The 22,529-nt window shown below is 39.9% G+C and overlaps 1 protein-coding gene across 1 annotated transcript in view; it reads right to left on the bottom strand.

Annotated features, from left to right (window-relative positions):
- The window catches only part of Ttc39c (tetratricopeptide repeat domain 39C), a 102,618-nt gene that overhangs the window by 48,134 nt on the left and 31,955 nt on the right, over positions 1–22,529 (bottom strand). Inside the window, exons 2-4 of the mRNA XM_004853149.3 lie at positions 9,025–9,073; positions 7,113–7,241; positions 4,833–4,947 (exon numbers count right to left, since the gene is read on the bottom strand). Of these exons, the coding sequence (XP_004853206.1) occupies positions 4,833–4,947; positions 7,113–7,241; positions 9,025–9,073 (293 nt within the window). The remainder of the gene's footprint in view (positions 1–4,832; positions 4,948–7,112; positions 7,242–9,024; positions 9,074–22,529) is intronic.

Genomic DNA, 22,529 nt, shown 5'->3' on the forward strand with positions numbered 1-22,529 from the left:
TCCAAAAGTCTGATGTGTTTGGAAGATGATTGGATCACAGAGGCACTGTACTCATCAGCAGTCCATTGCTGAGTTCATAGTTGACTGTGCTGCTTGGAGGTGGGACCTGGTTTGAAGAAGGAGGGTATGAACTAGAAAGCTGTTTTCTTGTTCTGGGCTCCTCCTTGCTCTACCTCCTGGCTGTCATGAATTGAGCATCTTTCCTCCACCATGCCCTTTCACCATGCTGTTTCTGCCTTAGAAACAGCTAACCATGGACTGAATCCACTAAAACTGTGAGCCAAAATAAACCTATCCTCCTTTAAGTTGTAGTTGCCAGGTATTTCATCTTAGTGACAAGAAAGTAACTAATTAAGATTTTGGTAACAGGAGTAGGGTCAGTGCTGTGACTGTTCCTGACCATGTGGTTTAGAAGTCTTTGGAAGTGGCTTGCAAGGGAGAAGTTTGGAAAGATTTGGAAATGAAAGAAAGATAAACTCTAGATTGCTATAAACAAATTTGGAAATGAAAGAGAGATAAACTCTAGATTGCTATAAACAGAGATTGATGGGAGGTACTGGTGGGAGTTCAGAAGACCAAAATGCTGACAAGAATGTGGGCAGTAAAGGCCAGGCTCATGAGGTTTCAGATGGGAATGATGACTCTATTGGAAACTGGACTAGAGGCCATGCATATTTCATTCTGGCAAAGAAATTGTCTATGTTTTGTCCATGTAGGCTATGTGAAGCTAAATTTAATTATGGTAGACTAATTGATCTGGTAGAAGAAATTTCAAAGTAGCTCAACATTCAGTTGTGACATGGGTACTGCTAGTTGCTTTTAGCCAGATCTACAGTAAGAATCAGAGGGAAAAAAAATCACAAGTGAATGATTTTAAAAGTTTGCAGTTTCATCACAAAGGAAGTACCTGCAAAGCTGCCTTACTACTTTATATCTGTTATTAATCACTTTCCTGTCACAAGAACAAAATACCCAACATCTGGAATTTAAAGAAAAGGTTTATTTTGGCTTATAGTTTCAGTGAGTTCAGCATGCTTCAAGGCAAAAATGGCATGGTGACAGGGATAGCAGAGGAAAGCTGCTCACCTCTTGCCAGATCAAAGCAGAGAGAGATGGGACGAGCTGGGGGATAAGAATACAAACTTCCCGGTCACATCCTCAATGAATCACCTTTCCAGACCAGGCTCCACCTCAGAACAGCATAGTCAGCTATAAAGTTATCAATGGACTAATCCAGTGATGATTACAGCACGCCTATGATTCAAATACCTTCCAAAAACATGAGACTTTTGGGGGATAATTTTATATGTAAATCACAACATTCTGCCTGTAGCATCTCAAAGACTCATATCATTATTATGAAAAATGCGTTTAGTCTATCTTTAAGAGTTGCCAAAGTCTTAACTGTTCCAGCATTGCTGAAAAGTTCAAGTCCAAAGTCCAAGCTCAAGGCAAACTCTTAGCTGTGAGCCCCTATCAAACTGAAAAAAAAAATTCTTTCAGCATATAATGGTCCAGGATAAACATTCCCATTGAAAAGGGAGGAACAGGCAAACAAATTGGACCAAAGCAAAACCAAAACCTAGTAGGGCAAACATTAAATCTTGCAGCTCCATGTCCAGTACCTGGGGCAAGTTGTGGTGAGAAGTGAGCTCTAAAGAGCTTGGGCATCCATGCCCCTATGGCAAGCTAAAAGTTCAGTGGGGAGCTCACATGGCTGGCCCCACTCATTGCCCTGTGGCTTTCTTCAGCAGATGTTTCATATTCCTGGGATCTCTAACTTTCTGGTGACTCTACTGTACTTCTGACTTCACTCTCACAGCCTCATGTACCACCCTTTCAGCCACACACTTCCTGGTCTCCCAGGCTTCTTCTAAAATCTGGTGGAAGCGTCTGTAAATCCACTGCTCTTACATTCTACATGCCTGAAAAACCAGCACCTCATGGATAATATCATGGTCTACCATCAGCGGGAGCAGCAGACAGGCCCCCTTGGACCATGGCTACATCAGCCCGAGTGCCTGATTGGTTGAGCACAGGGAAATGAATCTCAAGGAACTAATTCCCTAGGTGGCTCTTACATAGGCAAAGGGTGGGGTCTTGGTGATTCCTGAGATGCCTTCAAGTCATCTTTCCTAGTGTCCTGATACAAAATACTTGGCTTTTTTTTGAAATGCTAATCTTTTCAAGAACCACACTCTTCATGACAAAAACTCATTCTGACTCATCCCCTCCAAATCCCTGGTCATGTGTGCCCCGGCCTTTGTGTCAACCTCTCAGGGGAGCAGGGGAACATCTAGAACAAATGTCTCCAAGAAGGCTTCTGTTTCTTCTAGGAAATCATCCATTGAAAATGTTTTTTAAGAAATGGATTCCAACAATAAAGTAAATAACTTGTGAATGAATAACCCATTGCGTATCAGAAAGGTAAATGAAGCAGATTGTTGGTTGATTGTTTAAAACAAATACTGAACTATTCATAAAATAAACTACCACTAGATAGATTTATTAGGACATGAGGCTTTTATGCCTGTGGAAATTTCACTGCAGTATCAACATCACATTCACTGTTAAACAGCTATGATAAAAAGAATAATTGATTACTATTAAGCTATTAGAAGACTTGGTAAAAGCAATAAAGTCAATCTGTGAAAGAAATACAGTTTATGGATGAAATAAAAAATAAAGTTTGGGAAGTAGTTTGCTAAAAAAGCACCTCCTTTGCTTGATCTCGAGTACCACAAATTAATTGATTAAAAATGGGTTTAACCTCACTGATGAACACAAACCACAGCAAGAAGGAACTGATTAAATAAATCATGGCCTATCCATAAGACAAACTGAATCACAGGAAAATATCCAAAATATGACCTAAGAGGGAAAGGTAGGATACAAAGTACTACAGACTCAACAGTGGAGACAAAAATGCAGAGAAACATGGAGCAGATTAAGAATTTCTTCCAAGTGAAGAAATTGGAAATGATGACTTGCTTTCTTTCGTACTTTGTCTTTTCAAAAATTTCCATAATAATAGCAATTTTACATCAGAATAATTTTTGAAATAAATAATATGATCTGATTCCAAACTGCAAGGGGTCGGGACCATGGGCTTATTCACTTAACACAGGGATTGTCACACAGTATGAATTCTGTAGCTGTTGAATGGATCAGTGAACGGCCATAGGAAGGACAGATATATTTATTTTTAATCTTCTGAAATACATTCACAGTTAGGCATTTTACGACATTTGCATTATCTTTCTCTGATCAATTAAAAAAAATTTTTTGTATCAGGGATCAAACTCAGGACCTTCTGCTTGCAAGGCAGAGGCAGGCATGGTGCCACTGAGCTAAATCCCCGGCCCTTTAATTTTATTTTTTAAGATAAGCTGTCTTACTATGTTGCCCAAGCTTGCCTAGAAGTCCTGGACCCAAGAGATTCTCCTGCCTCAGCCTCCAGAGTAACTGGAACCATAGATACATGCCACTACGCCTAGCTATTCTCCTAACAGCTATTTTCTTAATGGCTCTAATTAGCTCCTGACAAGAGTCCTTGAGAACCAGGAAAAGGACATATAAAACCACCGAAGACCCAAGCACCTATCTTGACCAGAGAGCACCAGATAAGCTCTGCTGCTCTTTTATACCCAACTCAGTGTGGAGCTCCAGAACGGACATTCTGCATGACTAGACCAGAGGAAGTTCAGCTACACCATGAGCTATTGACCATAAGGGAACTAGGAGACTGAGGAGAAGGAGATTAAAGAAGAAAAATGAACCAAAGCAAATGGCAAAAGTACACTATTGGACATCGTTTTAAAGAAGGATAAGTTCTAGGAAAACCAATAGAGTCAAAACAAAATTCTTCTTTCATATTAAGTAAATGGAAATTAAGCATCTTCAAGTGGGAAAGAGACAAAACGCAAGAGAGGAAAATAAGTGGGAAAAACTAGCTTCTGGTTACTAGAAAGAAAAATAATACAATTTAGCAGAACCATATTCTTCTTCATTTAAAGTTTGAGAGGAAAGGCTTTTCTGATTGAATTTTAATTGATTTCCTTTTTGAATTTTCATTTTTTTTCCCCAGGTAAATCTACCAAAGTGGTTAGATTCTGCTCCCCAAATCCAAGTGATACATAACAATTTTAGGCACAATCATATAGCAAGCTATCAGAGATCCAACTGAGTCACTTTCACTCAAGAAGTTAAAGCTACAAAAGTCTGAAAAACATTTATCTTGAACAAATTAATTAAAAAATTAGTTTACGTTCCTTGTTGAAGGTTGTTACAATACCAAGCATCATTAAAGATTTCCTAATATACTTGAAGCCATTGAAGGTACTCAAGCCTCTAATGACAATTTTCTCAATAACTTAACTTTAAAGCAGTTAGATTTTACTTTAAAGATTATCACTACAACTTGAGTTCTACAAAGAGAAAAGATTATATATCTACATACATATAAAAGGCAGTAGTGATTTTCTCTAAGTAAGACAGAATTATCTCGAGACTAAAGGATGAAACACAGACTTTGAGACTAAAACTACTTTGCTAAACACACATTAAGCACTTGTGGTTTCAATTTCCCAAGTAATAAATCAGGGTCATGGGGCCAGGGATTTAGCTCAGTGGTTCCACTGCCTGCCTTGCAAGCAGAAGGATCCCAGTTCGATCCCTGGTACCAAAAAAAAAAAAAAAAAAAAAATCAGGATCATGCTCCAAAGAGGCACCACGTGTTTACAAAGAGTGAAATATGAGGTGGTCTAAAAAAAGAGAATTACCTATTGTGTCCTCTGAATAGCGAGTGCCATTAAACTAGTGCTTCAGCATACCTGACAATTCTTGCTTCACAAACGAAAGCACAGCCAGGTAAACTTGACAGTCAGCTATGATTATCTGCCTTTGGAGCCGATCAACCATAGAGGGGGCAGATTTTCGGACATCAACCTGTTAAGTGGGAAGAAAGTAAATACCGATAAAAATCACATCCAAGAACATGACTCTCTCCAAACAACTCTCACTTTATGGTACAAAATAATTTCACACAGGAATGAAGAAGCAGATCTGGCAGTCATGCAAAGCCAAGCCCAAATTTATGCTAGAAGCTCAGTAGTTCTATATATCCATTGTATTGTTAACAATACAATGCTCAAGTACATTATGATTAAAAAATAATATTCTGAATGACAAAAACTGAATTCATGGGAAACAGGAAAATCATAAAACTTCAGGGGTTCACAGTTTTTAGATAATGTAAATTCTTAATTATCAAAAAAAATCACTAAAGGTCCAAAACATTTGCCAAAGTAGACAACCTGAGAAGTCATTTTACAGCCATCAATCTTCCAGCAGGACTAGTATTAGGCACAGCATTTTGTGCCTGCAACTGCAATGTCAGGGCTAGAAACTGATTACACTTCCATGAACAGAAAACACATTCTGAAATTAAAAATTAGCTTTAAATATAAGTCACAATTTGCACTTGAAGTTCAAGCCATAAAAATAAAACTAGGCAAAAGGTCAAACATTTTAAATGCTGGTCTTTGTCATAAAGAATGTTTCTCAAATGAACAAAAAGCACTGTGGCATAGAACATTCTGTGTTCTCAATACAAAGTCAGTTTGAATAAAATAAGCTATTATAGTGACATAAGAAATGACATGATTTATGCAAATAGGCCATGTATATACTATGATATATACAGCAGTGATGTATCCTTCCCATTTTTGTAGGTTTCGGTATAATCAATCATAGTCATCATGTTCCATGTTTAGCCTAGCACTCATTATTCTGTTTACTTGGGAAAATGTCAATCTATCAATGTTTCTGTTCCTTATTTTAATAATATCCACTGTGTAGGGAGGTTTGTCAAGAGGGCTCATGAGATTCTGCACAGCCTTGCACATTATATAAATTGCAAGGACCATTACAAAAGTTAAAACGTAACTGCTGGCATAGTTGTAGATACTGAGGACAGATACTAAAGAACCTGTAGAAGACATACTCAGTAGGGCTAGCAGCCTCAGGAAAGAGTTCTGGGGTTAAAATGATACCTAGGAAGAACTAAAGATTGAATAGGAACCAAGTAAAGAGGATGAAAAGTGTTCTAGACAGAGGCAAAATATATGCCAGACAAACTTGGAAGTTTGGACTTCATTACAGTGATGACAGCCTGGCAGGCCCTGAAAACCTGGCAAGCAAGCAACATCTCTGTATTACAAAGAACGAGTTGGGGGAACAGTGAGGCCACCAGAGGCAGAAATGCCGGTCTGTCATAGGCAAAGGGGACAGTGGCTGGCTTACGGAGGTGTCCAAGAGATTCTGAGGATGTCGGACAGACGCTGATGGATTCAAGAGGTACTTAAGAGAGAGTTAAGGGAGAAAGGGGGGCCTCACTGATTGCGCGTGGGGTGTGGAGAAGGAGGAAGCAAAGGCAACTCTGGCCCATTAGCCGTATCAGGCTGTAGTATTCTTGGCCCCTCAGTGGCTTCCCCATAGTGGACACCATAAGCAAGGACAGAAGTGAAGCCGCTTCCTATGACTGCTTCATTTCATGGGTAGAGGAGTGACGTGAAGACTCGTACAAAAAGAAAGGGTGGCCTGATGGTTCTGTGTAACAGATTAGCTTATTGGCCACATATGTGACATGTGTGAGAAACATCAGGAGTAGGAGGATGCCTCTCCATGGCCTGGAACTTTTGAGCTAAAAGGTGAAGGCAAAATCAGAAAAAGTGGATTTTGATGTTGTTGTGATTTTATTTGTAACCAAAGGCTGGTGAGAGCTGGGAGAAAGCAGCTCAACAGCTGAATTCTCACAGTATGCCCAAATGCAACTGTTTCATTGTTCAGCAGCTACTATTGTGGCACATTTAATTACACATAGAAACCTTTTCCTCAGGGCCCGGGATTTAGCTCAGTGTCACAGCGCCTGCCTGGCAAGCGCAAGCTCCTGCGTTCGATCCCTAGTACCTGGAGGAAAAAAGGAAAGAAGGAAACCTTCACTTCAGGAGCCCTGGCCACAGGGCCCATGGTAGACAATCAGTGTAGAACACTAAAGGATCACCCACTGGAGGACTCTGGTAGATTCCACACTCGAAAGCGGTGCTACTTACATTCTTCTTAATTTTATTCTTGATTGTTTCAATTACTCCAGCCTCTTCACTTTCACACAGCTTTTCTGTAGTTTTTAAGTCATCACACGCCAACTGCATTTTTTCTTCCTCAAATGTCATCATGGCATTCTTCCAAGAAGGAAAGAATGAATCAGTAACTGAAACTTTAAGCCAATTTATGATAACAAAACCCCAAACTAGGGGGGAAAAAAATCACTAAATTTCTTACAAGTATAAGAATCAAAATGTTACAGCATACTTTACTCATTTAAAGAAATTATAATCTCAATATGAAATAATATACTCTATTACATCAACATGAAAAAAATACACTAGCAAATGACCTTGCAATTATCATTCTACATGTTTCTATTGCTATGCAACACAGTAACAAAAATTCTGTACAATTTCTGATTGGTCTGCTCCATTCAGTTTTTGTAACAGTGTCTCACTCTACTGGCAGATGGATCCAGGCTCCATCCAGCACTACACAGAAATGCTGATGACACACAGCTAGCAAGCAGTCTTTGAAAATCATGACTTTCCGGGGACAGCAATTCCCATGGGTTCACTCATTAGGAATTCATTTTATAATGTGTACAGTTAAAAATTCTACTGACAGCTTGTTTCCAGGCACCGGATCCTGGTGGATCCTGCAAGGCTGGGTAAGGGCAATTCTCTGAATGTCTGCTAGCACCTGTGATTTGTACCAAGTAGAACTGAGGTTTTTGAGCTGAATGGGAAACCTGGTTTTTGGAAGGAACTAATGAACTGACTCATTCTATCTAGTTCTCCATTTCCGGTCAGGTTCCACTAAGCCCCATCTTGGCATTCTAGGTGGCTTCGGTATGACTCAAACCTTCCAAACCAGGCCACAGTCACCCTTCCCCAGCCTCCCGCCACACTCTTCTTGCCAACCATGCTGTCAGGCTACTGAAATCTCAGCTGCTCTCTAGGCTGATCAGCTGAGATTTTTCGATTCAATCCTCCTGGAAGCCTTTATAGTCACGTAGGTCCTAATGTTACGATTCCTACCCAGTATTGTTTTCCTTGAGGTGCGAACTATGCTTTCTTGCAAAAAGTTGACCATAAAATTTTGTTGTCTTGTATGGCAATAAGAAGAGACAAAGAGGTTGAAGGAAAACCTGTCTCACTGGGTCTGTCCTGGTACCTGCCATGCGGACTGCCAGACTGTGCATGATACGCCCATTTGGTGCTATTTCTCTAAATCTCCAACCTAAATGCTTTCTCCTTTTTGGTCTTAGTACTTTCCCTCCCTCTGCTTTACCATTCTATGATTTTAAAGAATTATCTTTGAAGGTAATTTGTTTAATAAGTTCTCCTGAAAAATGAAAACATGCCATATTTTCCATTGCCCAATTTACTTTAAAATCTAACTAAAACCCATTCCCTCAATTCTCAAATATTAGTATTTGGAAATGTAATACTAGCCAACATACTTTATTTCTGCTTATTGAACTTCTAGTCCACAGTTACTCAATTTTATAGCAAACTTTTCTTACCAAAGATCAGACTTTTGCACTGTTCCAACAGTTTTAATTTTTGGAAGTCTTTCAATTGCACTTTCATTCTAAAGACAATTTTGGTTGGAAAATACACAATGTTATAGAAATAAAATATGAGCACTTTTAAAATTAGGGAAGAAGAGCTATGTCCTAGCATTGATTAACACACACAATTTTATCTCAGTCTTTTTTCTGGTACCAGGGATCAAACTTGGGTCCTTGCGCTTGCACAGCAGGTGGTGAAACCACTGAGCTAAATCCCCGGCCATTTTATCTCAGTTTTAAACTCTTTTCTGCAATAGTGCATTTATTCAGCTGGTAGCCATAACGGACATTGGTTTATATTTGTTTCCTTCATACTATGACTTCTTCTGATATTAACTTACCAAAAAACTGACGAAGCTGGCTCCAAAACTCATTAATGGGCTGTGGTTTCTGTTCAGAAAACAACACAAGATTAATTATTTTGTAAATTTGTATTTTAAAAGTCTTCCATAATCCTATTACTTGGATAGAAGTTAAGGTCATCACACAGGTTAAATTACCCTGAGAAAAAGATGGCTCACAGCTCTATTTGTCAGCAGAGAATCTGCCCCGATTCTTCAAAGCAAGGCAGATGACAAGGTCAAATTACAAGTGACTGGCTTAGTGAGGTTTCCAGCTGCGGCTTTTAGGCAGTTAAGTATAAATACGGCAGAAAAACCCTGACATCACAAAAACATGTCCAAAAGAAGATGGTTACTCATTTATAGAATCCAAAACATGTTCAAAACTTTCCATACCTAAAATCAGTATCGCTTCTAGAGTGGATCAAAGGATTTCACTACTATCCTAGACTTCACCATGCAAAAACAGTCAGAATGTCTCCCTAAACTATTAGACAAGCAGAAGGGGCTGGGGAAAAGACCAAAGGATGGTCATGAGCAGAAAGACATGATCAAAGCACGGTATATCCATGTATAGAAATGCCCCAAAAGAAAAAGAAATCCTCATATATTTAAGATGGGGGGGAGCTTCCCTAAGAGTCAGCCATTCCTCCTCTGTGATGCACAGTTATCTGGTTTGATAGTAAGCCAAAGGTGAGACCAAACCAAGCCAATGCCAATTTACTCTAAAGCATACATGAATATAAACTCTCCTTTAAATTCAAAATTGCACCAAAAGAAAAAGCTGTAACTGTCTTCATGAATGAAAATTCTTTTACTGATTTTTATTATGTAAATAAGATGTGGTCATTATAAAAAGGTATGCAGCAATTTATTCAGCCAATCCTCTACTAGAAATTCAGGCTGGGTCCAAAATGAAAGTATGTGCACACATGTATGTATGGGAGAGAGAAAAGGAACATTTATACATGCACATACGCACTTGTGCCTAATGAGCAACTTGGACACATATTTTGCAGGCAACACCACAATATCCTTGGGATAAACTTCTAGAGGGAACATTACCGAGTCAAAGTCTATGTACATTCATTTCTTTCTTGGAGTGAGGTACATGAGGGCTTAGAGGGACCCAGCACTCATTTTATTTGGAATCCTAAGCTTCTGTTATCATTTTTAACAAACTACTGGGTGCCTACCAAAATTCTATGGTTACCAGTTTGTTTACCCCAATGGTATACTTTAACCAACACAGGGAAAAAAACAAACTAGGGAGGTCAAGCGACTGGTGAAGAATCCCAAACTCACACTCTTATCTGCAAACCTAGCTCAGAGAACATGCTACCGTGGCCTCTGTCATTGCCCACTCTGCCTCAAAAAAACCACCCAGACATAACATGATGGGCCACTAACTCCCACATGCTATCTGGTGTATCACATGTGCCTCACATGAACAGGCATCCAGCAGACAGGAACTGGCGACAGGAGAGGCAGAACCTGCCTTTCAATACAGAGCCAGTCACTAGGGCTTCTCCTTTCCTTGCTCACATATTAACCACTCTGCTGCCTGAGAAAGGAAAATAAGGCCGAACCGGGACCTAGTGTTGCTACTTTTACTTCTTGTTCGTGACTAAAATTAGGTTTCTAAGAGCCATGGCAATTAATTATTCATGGTACCTTCCCTGCCCTTATTATTTCACATACTATCTTACAATTCAAGTGTGGAAAAAAGGTACAGAACAGCCCAACAGAGAGATTTTCCCCTCCTGGAGGCCTTGTCTGCAACCCACACTTCTCTGGCAGCATCGGGCACTAACAGAGGCTGCTTGGAGAGCACGTGTCCCGCGTGCCATTCACACCGGCTGCTGGAGACCCCAGGCTATCCAGGTTGGCTTGTTAGCTTCACTTGGATCTTTAGTTTAACATACTTCAAGTGATTCCATGTACACGTACTTCATCTTGATTAATTCTGGCCCTCACAGGTGTCACATGTGTTTTCGAGATGTGAAAATATTCCCCCAAAGTATGAGGATGGTGAATGAAAAACCAGTGCCAGGGAAGAAAGGCAGAGGCCCCACTCAGTTCACGACTGCTCATATTAGGAACCCAGATGTGGAACAAGGTGATCACCCTTAAGCAAAAAACAGCAATGAATTGAACTATCTAGTAAGTTTAAACCATATACCATGACAGTTTTAATTAAGAAAAAAGAACCTCATTAGTTGCCCTGGAGGATCCTAGGGAACCAACTTATTTTGAAAAGAGATTTTAGAAAGAGAAAGAATAAGCATTTGTCCTGCCTTTTCTCTAGGAACTTAGAGCAGTGGTGGTGAACCTATGGCACGTGTGCTGCAGAGGGCTGCTTATATCACTGAAAGCTCTAAAAGGTTCGCCATGACTGAAGAGGAAGCAGCTGGTGTGGGGGAGGGGAGCGTTTCTCTTTACAGAAGCATCCTGGACTCATAAATGAAAAGCAAGTGACAGAACTGGATTACCAGCATTGCGCACCACCTAAGGAATTAATGGACATAGGCAACAATCATAAGGACAAGGACAGGAAGAGATGTTATGCACTGTCATGATGAAACAATCAGCAAAATCCAAGTTGCAGGAAACTCTATAGGACAAAGAAAAAAGAACCTCATTTCTTCAACAATATAGAACTGCTACAGGAAAAAAGAAAGCAGAGGGGAACCTCTACAATAAGACACATCAAACAACAGAAGTACATAAAGACACACATTAAGAAACATATAAGAGGGCCAGGGATTTACCTCAGTGGTTCTGCCACCTGCCTCACAAGCGCAAGGACCCGAGTTCGATCCCCGGTACCAAAAAAACCCAAACAAACATCTAAGAGAGCACACATACATACATACATACACATATCCACAGACACACATACACAACAAGAAAATAAGATTTAAAACTTACCATTCAAAACAGCATCAAAATATTACTTATCTAAGAATAATGAAAATGAGAAGAATCCCTACACTGAAAAAAAATCAAAATATTGCTTAGAGAAATTAAAGACCTATTTAATAAAGGTTTTCAACAGTGCCATTCCTAGTTTGGGGGCCAGATAATTATTTGTTGTGGGGCTGTCGGCCCCTCACAGGGTGCTAAACAGAGGTGTAGATAAGGCTGGCCATGTGATAACACACGGGGATTCATTAAACTCTTCTATATACTTTGGAAGGTGTGCTACACTCCGGATGTGGTTTGTCCCTCAAGGCTCCGTGTGTGTCGAAAGCCTGGTTCCCTGTGTGGTGATGATGCGACAGGGTGGACCTTTGGGAGTGGGGCTAGTGGGAGGTCAATTGGAGACATGTCCTGGAAAGTGATGAAGGTATCTCTCATGGGATCCTGGTTGGTCCTTGCAAGAGAACTGTCATAGAAATCTGAGTCTGACCCCACACAGTCTCTCTGCTTCCTGGCACGGCTGTATGCCATGATGCAATGAAGCTGAGGTGGGCCTTCATCAGAACTTCAACTTCCAAAACTATGAACAATGAACCTCTTTACTTTATAAGTTGGCCTGCCTCGGGTGTTTCATTATAGTGATGAAAACCTAACTGGTAGAGAAAACTTCCAAAATAAAAAGTTAGAAAAACATGCAAATTAATAACATTTCCCAAAGATAAGATGCACTGTATTTTGGAAAGCTTTGATGAGAGAGCTTCTTATGATCACTACCATAGTTTGCTTTTTGAAAATGAACCATCAGTAAGAAAAGGGTTCTGATTTTTCATTCTGTGTAATGAAGTCACCCATAGGTAAGAAATCTGTTGACCAACATTGCAGTGAAATTTTTAAAACTTTCTCCAGGACATTAAAAATTGGACTGACAAGATTTTGTTTCCTGAAATACAGTGGAAAAGGATGTCTACATTTAATTCTTAAAGGAATATCTCTCCAGTAGATACATGAGTATAACCATAAGACAGTCCCTAACTGGATATTCTTTTTCAAATGAAATTTTATGGCTCATGATTGTGAATGGCTGGAAATTTTCAAGCCTTATTTTTTCTGAAAATGTTCTAAATTTATATAATGTTGAATTCTTAGAAGACTTCTCCATATGACTTTCTCCCACCCAAATGTACGGAGAGTATGGACTTTTGTGCATGCCAAAGGAGTCTAGGCCACCTGAGGCTCATCAGCTGACGTCTGTCATCCTCATCTTTCCCTGCAGCTGTGAGACACCAGACCTGAGGGCTGAAGAAGAAAATTCCATGAATTCACCCCTGCTGCTCTTAATGAAGGCTGTCTTTTCTGTGACCTACAATGTTTTAAAAAATCATAGCCCCAGAGGACCACTGAAGTTAACTTCATACAATTAGAAAAAAAATCAAATTGCTTCTCGAATGCCTCTGACCTTGCTTCAGGAACACAACTTTTGCCAACAGGATATGAAGATAGCCTGTCCTCTGCCTGCTATCATCAAAGCAGGCTTCAAGAGACCAAACTGGTTTGCCATTTCATTTTTCATTCTGAAGGTAAAGTAGAACAATGCCATCAGGGGAAAAAAAAAAATCTATGCAGATGAAGCCTTAATTGCAACATCATCCAGGATCGAAAAAAATGGGTTTAATAAACTACACAAGGGAAAAGCTTTATGACATTGGATTTGGCAATGGTTTCATGGCTATGACACCAAAAGCACAGGTAATTAAAAAAATAAATTGAACTATATTAAAATTTAAAACTTCTGTTCATCAAAGGACAGAATGAATAGAACAAAAAAGCAACCAACCTATAAAACAGAAGAAATTGTGGATAAACAGCCTTGACTATAACTGCTCTAATCATCTGTCTTCATATACTCACTGTAGACACTCTCCCTAAATTTATACCCATTTTAGAGAGAAACTGCATCATTCAAGTCAATTTACTTGTTCTAAATATTCCCCATGATCTAGTTGTTGCTTTGATTTAATTTCTCCACAGAATATATCATCTAGGCAACTAACCAACCAAACGGAATAATGGGTCAATTCAACATCGAAACAGCCAAATGCTGCTTCTGGGTGAGTGTGTTATTCACTTGTGACAAGCTGAGGCCTAGCGATGCCCACCTGGGGCCCAGGGCCTCCCCCATTACAAGGCTAGCAGAGAAATGGACCCAAAAGAAGTAAAGAGAGACGCCTTTCTATGAGGTTACTCCCGAAGACAGACTCTGTTTTTTTCCAAAAATAAAGTAAATGACTTGAGGATTGCTTTTGTATTACCTATGTAAGTAGTATAAATAAGATTTTACGTGTCCCCTTCAAAATTAAAAAAAGAAAGGAAGGAAGGAATGAAGGAGAGAAAGGACGAAAAAGGAGAAAAACAGAACAGACTAGTAGGCTGTCAGAATACCAAATTGAATCAGTCATTTTCTTGTGATTTAAACTAATTCTCTTCTTCTTTAGACTTTTTTCCATCTCTTATAGTGAAATCTTTCCTTTACCTAGCTAATTCTTCCCCAGTCTGTCAAGAAAAAGTTTTAAAATGTTATATAATAGGAAATTATATCAATAATGAGGTCAGTAAGAAGCTAAAAGTACATGCTTTGGCCACATGAAAGTCACTAATGAACAGATAAAGCCTGGAAATGTCTCAGTTTCACGGGACACTGAGGGTCTGGCTGAAACCCCAAAGAGGCACTCGTGGTTTCTGGCCCGTGAAGGCTCAGTTCATACTGTCCTGTATTTCAAGTTCTCTGACTCTGAGAACACGGTGGTGACAATCAATAGATAAGACTAATTTGGCACTTCCGCCATGAACTATGTTTTCCAAATGTATTGAACTTATTTTTTAATCACTGTTTGGATGTAGGCAACTGATCCAGGGAGCTGGCTGGAGGCCTCCATCTTCACGGGAAGATGTTTCAGCAGTAATTAAAAAAACGATGTGTTCTTCAGTCACAGGCCAAAGAGTTTGAGAGATTTCTATCCATGCTGCGACAGCAAGGAAGAACAGCGATGTTTTCACACCGTGTTCATGGACCATTCATTCAGCACACACAAATGAAAGAGAGCATCTTCCATGTACAGAAAAGGAAAAGGTGTTGGAAATGAACAAAAAAGTTCAAGCAAAAGGGCTAAGAAAAGTGCCCTGTTCCCTCTGATAGTCAGAAAGGAAAATTAAATGTGACAAGGTTCATTTAAATGCATTTTAAAGAATTCTCTTGATTCGTAAGAGTTAAGAATACTTTTCAAAAGGAAAAAATCTCATTTATCCTGCATCTTAGCTTAAAAGTACCGCAGATGCACCCACTGTGCACGATACACAGCATCCTAAGAGATCTCATACAACTATACCTATCAGGGGAATGTCCCTTAGGAATGCTGCCATGAATCAGATGATAAAATAAAACGAGTTCTCTGTGGTTTGCCAGAGCATTAAATCATTTCTACAGTCACTCCAGTGGCTCTGTCCATCTATTAGGTTTCATTCTCCCAACAGGCCCGAGAGAGGTGCCGTTACCCAGCCCATCTCCGGAGCTGCCTACTGCACTGCACCTCACCTTCCAAGGACCCAGGATTCATTTCCAGTGAAGGATTAAAATGTCAGCTCTACTGAGGCCAAATGATCAGGAGGGTGATTAAGAAATCAGCCTGAAGGACAGCAATATAATTCACGAGCAAGGTCAAAGGAATAACTTATGGTTTTGTAGAGTGCTCCCTGCTTCCATCACCAAGGTTATCTAAGAGAAAACAATTTCCTTTTAAAGAGAAACAAAAATCTTCTTGAAAACAGGATATTTAATTTTAAAATCACATGCAACTCATGACCAGATAATATTCCTCAGCTTAGAATAAATAAAAAGTGACCTCTGGTATACATGGGGCTATCCAAAAGTATTCTTGTAAACCTACTTTTGTTCCATTCATGGATTTATATATCTGCTGAACACCGGGTATACAGTAGACACCATGCTGTGTACTGGAGATAACAAAGATGAATGGAAATATATTCCTGTCTTCCCGGAGCCCATAGCCCAGCTTGACAGGTGGAAAGAAAAACTCCAAATAAGTCTTCTACTAAATGGGGTTGGCAAGTGGAAAATGCTCCTCACTCTGACTCATGAAGCCGTCCGCTGCACCGTATCTTCTGGGAATGAAGAGACGGCTCCTTGCCATATTTAACTTTCTCTTCCCCAGTCTTTTCTAAAGGGTCTACGAAAAGTCTCTGACCACTCCGTCACATCTGTGTTTTAGTTATCTGTAGAGCATTTATTATATTTGATATTTATTTCATTATTTTCTTTAGAATAAATGGAAGCTGCCCAAGAGTAGGCCCCCCAATCTCTGTTGCATGCTCAAAGTGCTCACCCCCAGCACAGAATAGCACTCTGGCTGTTTAATGCACCCCCAGCCATGTCCCACAGGATGTGCACTTCACACGTTCTGTGATGGGCTGTCTCCACAGGATCAAAGTATGACGGTGTATAAGATCTTCCTTAGCCTGAGCCCACCAAAAACTGCTTTCACTGAGAAAAATAACTGTGCCTATTTCCTTCATCAGAAGATAACAGTGGGGGGAATTCACAGAAAGGCTCCATTTACTTTGCAGATACTCACATTGTGACCCTTGGGGAAGTTTATATCTGAAGGACAGAGTGTCTGAAAACAATGATCTTCACAGTCACCCACTTTAGGAATGTTTGATTTGCAAGTGTTTGAGACCGGGCTTTCCATTCTGACTTGGTTTTATTGTACATCCACCCTTCTTGGGGATGTGAGGGTCCGAAGTCACCACCACCTGCTCACTGCACGTGTCCCAGTGACCAGGAGGGGCTCCAGGCCCCAGATCGGGGACCTGCGTGTGCCATGCTGTCTGCATTCATGGTCATTGTGGCTTCTCACCATTTACTTTTTTTTTTTTTGGTACCGGGGATCAAACTTGGGTCCTTGTGCTTGCGCAGCAGGCGGCGAAACCACTGAGCTAAATCCCCGGCCCTCACCATTTACTTTTGTTACATGAACTGCTCGGTCTGTGGCCTTGTACCTTACCAAGAAAATGACCTTGCAATTCACCGAGGCTGCCAAGAAGTCATGAGATGCTCTCACTCAGGGCTGTGATGTGGTAGCAGGCCGGGCATGGGGGGCTTTGGGGGACAGGTCAAGGCTCTGAGTCTCCTCCCCACCTAGGCTCAGAATGAGCTGGAGCCGAAATGGGGTTCCTATAGCTTGGGAGCAGGGGTTGATTCTCCATAGATAGATTGTTATTAACCCTGAATAAAACAAGCAGGCCCTTGCCCTCGCTTCCCATAGTTTCGACTGATGCATGCCTAGGATGCACATAATCAAGAATTCTAATTTCCCCAATTTGATCATTACACATTGTATATGAGTATCAGGTTATCATGATACCCCATCAGCACAAACCAATGTAATGTGTCAACCGAAAATGTAAGAAGATCAAATGTTAAGAAAGAATGTAGCCCCTGAGCATGGAAAGACATGCCTCAAAGCCAATGAGAATTTAAAAGCAGACAGGTTCTCCAACCAGATCACCAAAGTGCTTTCATTTCTTAGTTTGCCTCTGGTATCCAGCAGAGGAAAAGCTAGCAGAGACAGAGGTAGCATGAGATCATGGGAACAAAGAGAAATGGAGAACAGGAGAGAGGACGGGAGAGCTGAGCCTGGGGTTTGAGGTTGGGGGACCAGCAACCCCCAGAGCTGAGTGCTGTCATCTAAATCCCAAATGGTGGCCAGATACCCAGCCCAGCCAGGCCTGGGAAGAGAGGGAGGGGAGACGAAGGCAAAGGAAAACAGCTGCACCTCAAGAACCCCTCACCATTTAACTGTCTTGAGTTAGAATTAGCCAGTCTAAATAATACAACAGACTAGTGCGTGGATCTTTAGGAAACAAAATAGATCCATAAAAATTAAGTTGATTCCCTATTCTCAAGATGGGGATAGGGAAAATAGTAAATGCTTCCATTCTATTTCCTTTATCATTATTACTTTAATCCCGTAAATTTTCAAAAGTAAGATAAAAACTTTGGGGAGAGGACATCATGCTCTCTTGCCTGGGCTTTGGTACATGGGGTGCCGTCCCTGGGCCACTGACCCCACTTTTTCCTGAACAGTTCTTGCTTAGTTTCCAAGTCTTGGTCCAAATCGTGCTGGTTCCTGACCCTTCCCAGTCCCTCCAGTTGGGGTGGGAACCCCTTTCTGGCCTCTTGTTTCTCTGCAGGCTTCATCCTTCAGAACATCTCACCAGCATCTAGACTGCCCTCTCTGGGGGTGTCAATGAGTGAATGAGCGAATGAATGGTTTAACAAACACATAAACAAAAGCACACCTGCACACTGAAATGTTCAAGGTGACTCTGTGATACCTGTGATAGGTGAAATTGTTTCTATTTCTTTCTACGGTGCAAAGCTGTTTTACTGAGTAAAGAAATTCACTGAACTAATGCCTGACACATAGTAGGTACAACATATGAGAAAGTATTTATTGAATGAAGATAATGAACAATGGATTGGCCTAAATAAAAAACCTTTTCCGTGTCTAAGAAGCAACTCTTGAGATGATTACTACTCAACAATCTCTATAGTACACAAATGCTCAAAATGAATTCCTGCCCTTACTGTTGCCTCCCTTTAAAACCATCATTTTGCAAATACAGTTCTTAAGTTGTTCACCTGCTGGACTCTGAAAATCACTTAGGGTGGCATTATACAGGCAGCTTTGTAAACTACGACTCCTTTTTTGATATAATTGTAAAAGTTTCTCCTGAGTTAGCAAATGTATCTTTAATCACGTACTGATGGCATTCTGTAACTGTAGCTTTAAATTTTAATGATTTAAAATGCAAGTGTAAATCATTAAACGTGATTTCACAAAGAATATATTCCATATTAGAAAATAATATATCTATTTTTTACCTACATACACAGACAACTTCAGTTTAAACAGAACTCCCTGCATTCTAAATGCCATCTGAGAAAAAAATAAAAACCTTCAAAACAGCACTCACAGATACTTCCTATGAAAGTGGTACCTTTCAAGAGAAATACTGCTATAATTTTTTAATCAGTAGGAGGTATTATGCACAGACTGCAAAAAAGTGTCTGCTGAAAGTTACATTAAAACTGATTTTATTCTGGCTCTTATTGCTTACATAAGTATATAGCAATCTCTTATACCTTATCAAGTGTTTCAAAATTGTAAAACTTTACATTTCAGAAAGTACGTGTATACATTCATTTTCAAAATTCACTGGTTTATTACTATCACACAAATCTTTCAATTAAAATGCTGTATTTTTAATTTCTATTCTAATAGAGGAACAAAAATCATACAATAGATAAAACCTATCAAGAGATTCCATTTAATAACAATGAAATTTTTGTCAGAAAAAAAGTTGCTGTGAGAATATTTTGAAAAACCTATACTACAAATAAAAATAAACATACAATGTATGTAATAAATATGGCTAAATGAGTAAGATGCTCTTCTATTTTTCATACACCTTCGTCACCTCCTGCTACCGGTCATGTCTTCAATATAGAACAGTTATATTTTATAATGATTTGTTATGACTTCAATTATTACAGTTGGAGGTACTTTTTTCTTTAATAGCATTACAGAAATTTCAAATTAAGCTCCATATAGCTAAGGGTGTGGTTGGTTCTGCCATTGGTACAACACACACTGGCTTTCCTTTTTGAGTAACAACTGCTTTCCTGTCACAAAAAAAGATGCAAAGAAGGAAAAGAGAAAAGGAACAAGGGAATAAGAAAGGGAGGGAGAAAAGAAAGAAATCCTACACGAGGTCTAGGAACAATATGGATGTCATGATTTTTGAGAATAAGCGACATTAAATACACATTAAAGTTGAGTAAGCTGATATCCATTACAAACTTCACAGTTGAACTCCGAAATTCAGAAAATACAGTACTTAGCATTATAAATGTATATCTTCTTAAACTATGGGCTTTATCAAACTAGGGTTTTAAACAGGGCCACATGAACAGCATGCAGAAAAATTTCTACAAAGATGTTCACTGTGGTTATCTATCTATCTGTCTATCAATCATCATCATCACCAAGAAACAACACTATAACACTGAAGAATAGAGACTGTTGGACAAATTAGATTTATTCACTTAACAAAATATTATTTTGTCATGGTACCAAAAAATGACATAACTAAGGAAATGCTTGCTCCAGTGTATGCGAAAAATCACAGTTAAAATCTCAACTTGATCATAGACCAGCAGTGAGTCCACTAACAAGATACACAAACTATCAGCCTGTCTCCTCATTTGCAAATCTAATGTAATGATACTACCTACACGGATGTAATTAGTAAACAGGACAAGTATTTTAAATGTCTGAAGCTTGCAATAGCCTAGTTACTTGTCATCATGATTAAAAAAGCAGAATGTCCAGTAAAAGGCATGATGTAACAAACTATGTGAAAACATCAACAAAGTACTAGAAACATCCTAAAATGCTGTCTATGAGTGGTGGGAATAGAGTAATTTTTCTCTTTTTCTACTTTTTTTCATCTCCAAATTATCAATAAATAAGTATTCATCTCTTTTACAATTTGGAAAGTTTTAATTTAGTCAACAAAGCATTTTAAGTACCAATATATAACTAAATTTCACCTATTTATTCAAAATATCACAAATATTTTTTGATCACCTATATATTGCCAAACACTATTTATTCCAAGCACTGAGATAAGGCCTTTTCCTATGGAGTATTTATTTTATTTATTTATTTTTGGTACCGGGGATCAAACTCAGGTCCTTGAGCTTGCACAGCAGGCGGCGAAACCACTGAGCTAAATCCCCGGCCCATATGGAGTATTTTTTAAGTGTTTTCATATTTGTATTTTTTAAACTTGCAGTGCAGTAAAGGAGGTACAACTATATTTATGACAGAACTCTGTTCTAGTGCCTATATGAGGTCTGAAATAAATATTAAAATTGCCTCCAAGCTCAATAAACCCAACAGCCTGCTGTACCCTCTCCTTCCAGATGACAAAATCCTGCTCATGAGGAGCCAGGAGGACAAACTGTTCCCCTTTCAGCAGATGAATCAGTCCAATGGGAAAATTTCCACAGTTTAGAATATCATATCGTTGCACAGAATTTCTTCTATTTTTCACAGAATACAGCTTACTACCCCTATTATCCTCAGACAAGTACAGACCCTTCACCTGTACTTCGAAAAATGACCTTTTTTTTTTTGGTACAGGGGATTGAACTCGGGTCCTTGCGCTTGTGCAACAGGTGGCGAAACCACTGAGCTAAATCCCCAGCCCAAAAAATGACCTTTTGACTGGAGCACAAGCTTCACAGCACAGTACACTCAACTTCATAGTGAGAACTGCAGCCGTCCAATTTGAACACACTTCCCAGTCTATTATAGAGATTAAAAGGGTGCGGATGCAGAGGTACAGAAAGGAATGTGGATGGGGGCCCCCAGGGAGCTCCACCTGTCCCACTCTCAGGGTAGCCCCCATAATTTAGGTTCTAGAGTAGCAGTGCTGACAGTGACACACACATGATTATCACAAAAGCACTACTTCTAGATCGGATCCTATACGCACTTCTAAAATGGTATTCTTAGCATTAACTGTAGCCTTCCAAAAATCTTAATTATGTCACAAAATCTTTTGATATAAATTTTTCTTTCAGTCTCAAGGAGGCAGAGTTTTAGGACAGAGCTGCTTGCATTTCCATGCACACAATACCCTCTGGCTAACACGCAGGTTCTCATCCCTGTGGGCAGGGGGAGGCCTGAGACACTACCTTCCAATGGTCCCTAATGCTGCCACTGCTCCCAAACTGCACTCTGACCAGCAAGGTCTCAGGGGCACTGTTAGGACTTCTGTTTCAAAAATGTGCTAAGTTAGTAATGGTGGCTGATAGGGCTGTGTTAACTAAAATTTTTATGTTGTATTTAATGCAAACCTTTTGGCAAAGGAAAATCTGAAGACATCACTAGTATTTTCCTGCCTGAAATAAACGATTCTTATATTTATTTGACAACCTGTTCAGCTAAGATTCCATTCCCAAAAATATGTCCCAGTTTTCCATCCCAATGATGGTCCCTTGTCGACTCAGAGCCCGTGGGAGCTGGGAGTCCCGCCCCTGCTTTGTTCTCCTGTGCACCTGGCTCAGTGTTCTTCCCCTGCCTTGTCAGTCTGCATCTCAGGCCTGGCCTCTCATGACTGGCCTGCTGCAGTGACCCCAGACTCAGGTCCCCACCCAACAGGGACCTCTGTCCATACGCCACCCATCAAATCTCCAAGTCCCTCAACCACTTGTCCCTCAGCAGCTGCACTTCCTGTTTCTTCCAAGCAGCTTCCTTGGTCCAGCTCTGTGAATCTGCAAACCACCCACATCACCGAACTTTTCCTTCTGGTCTTGGTATCTTGGTATCTTCTCATTTCTCTCCAAACCCCAAGCTGTGTCCACAGGAAGAAACCAATGTCCCTGGGTTTATTCTCAACTCCAGCAAAATTTTTTACAAGTATTAAACACTCTC

The sequence above is a fragment of the Heterocephalus glaber genome, unplaced genomic scaffold (assembly GCF_053883595.1).
Source record: "Heterocephalus glaber isolate CG9 unplaced genomic scaffold, H.glaber_assembly_v1.0 deba00000331, whole genome shotgun sequence".
Taxonomy (NCBI): domain Eukaryota; kingdom Metazoa; phylum Chordata; class Mammalia; order Rodentia; family Bathyergidae; genus Heterocephalus; species Heterocephalus glaber.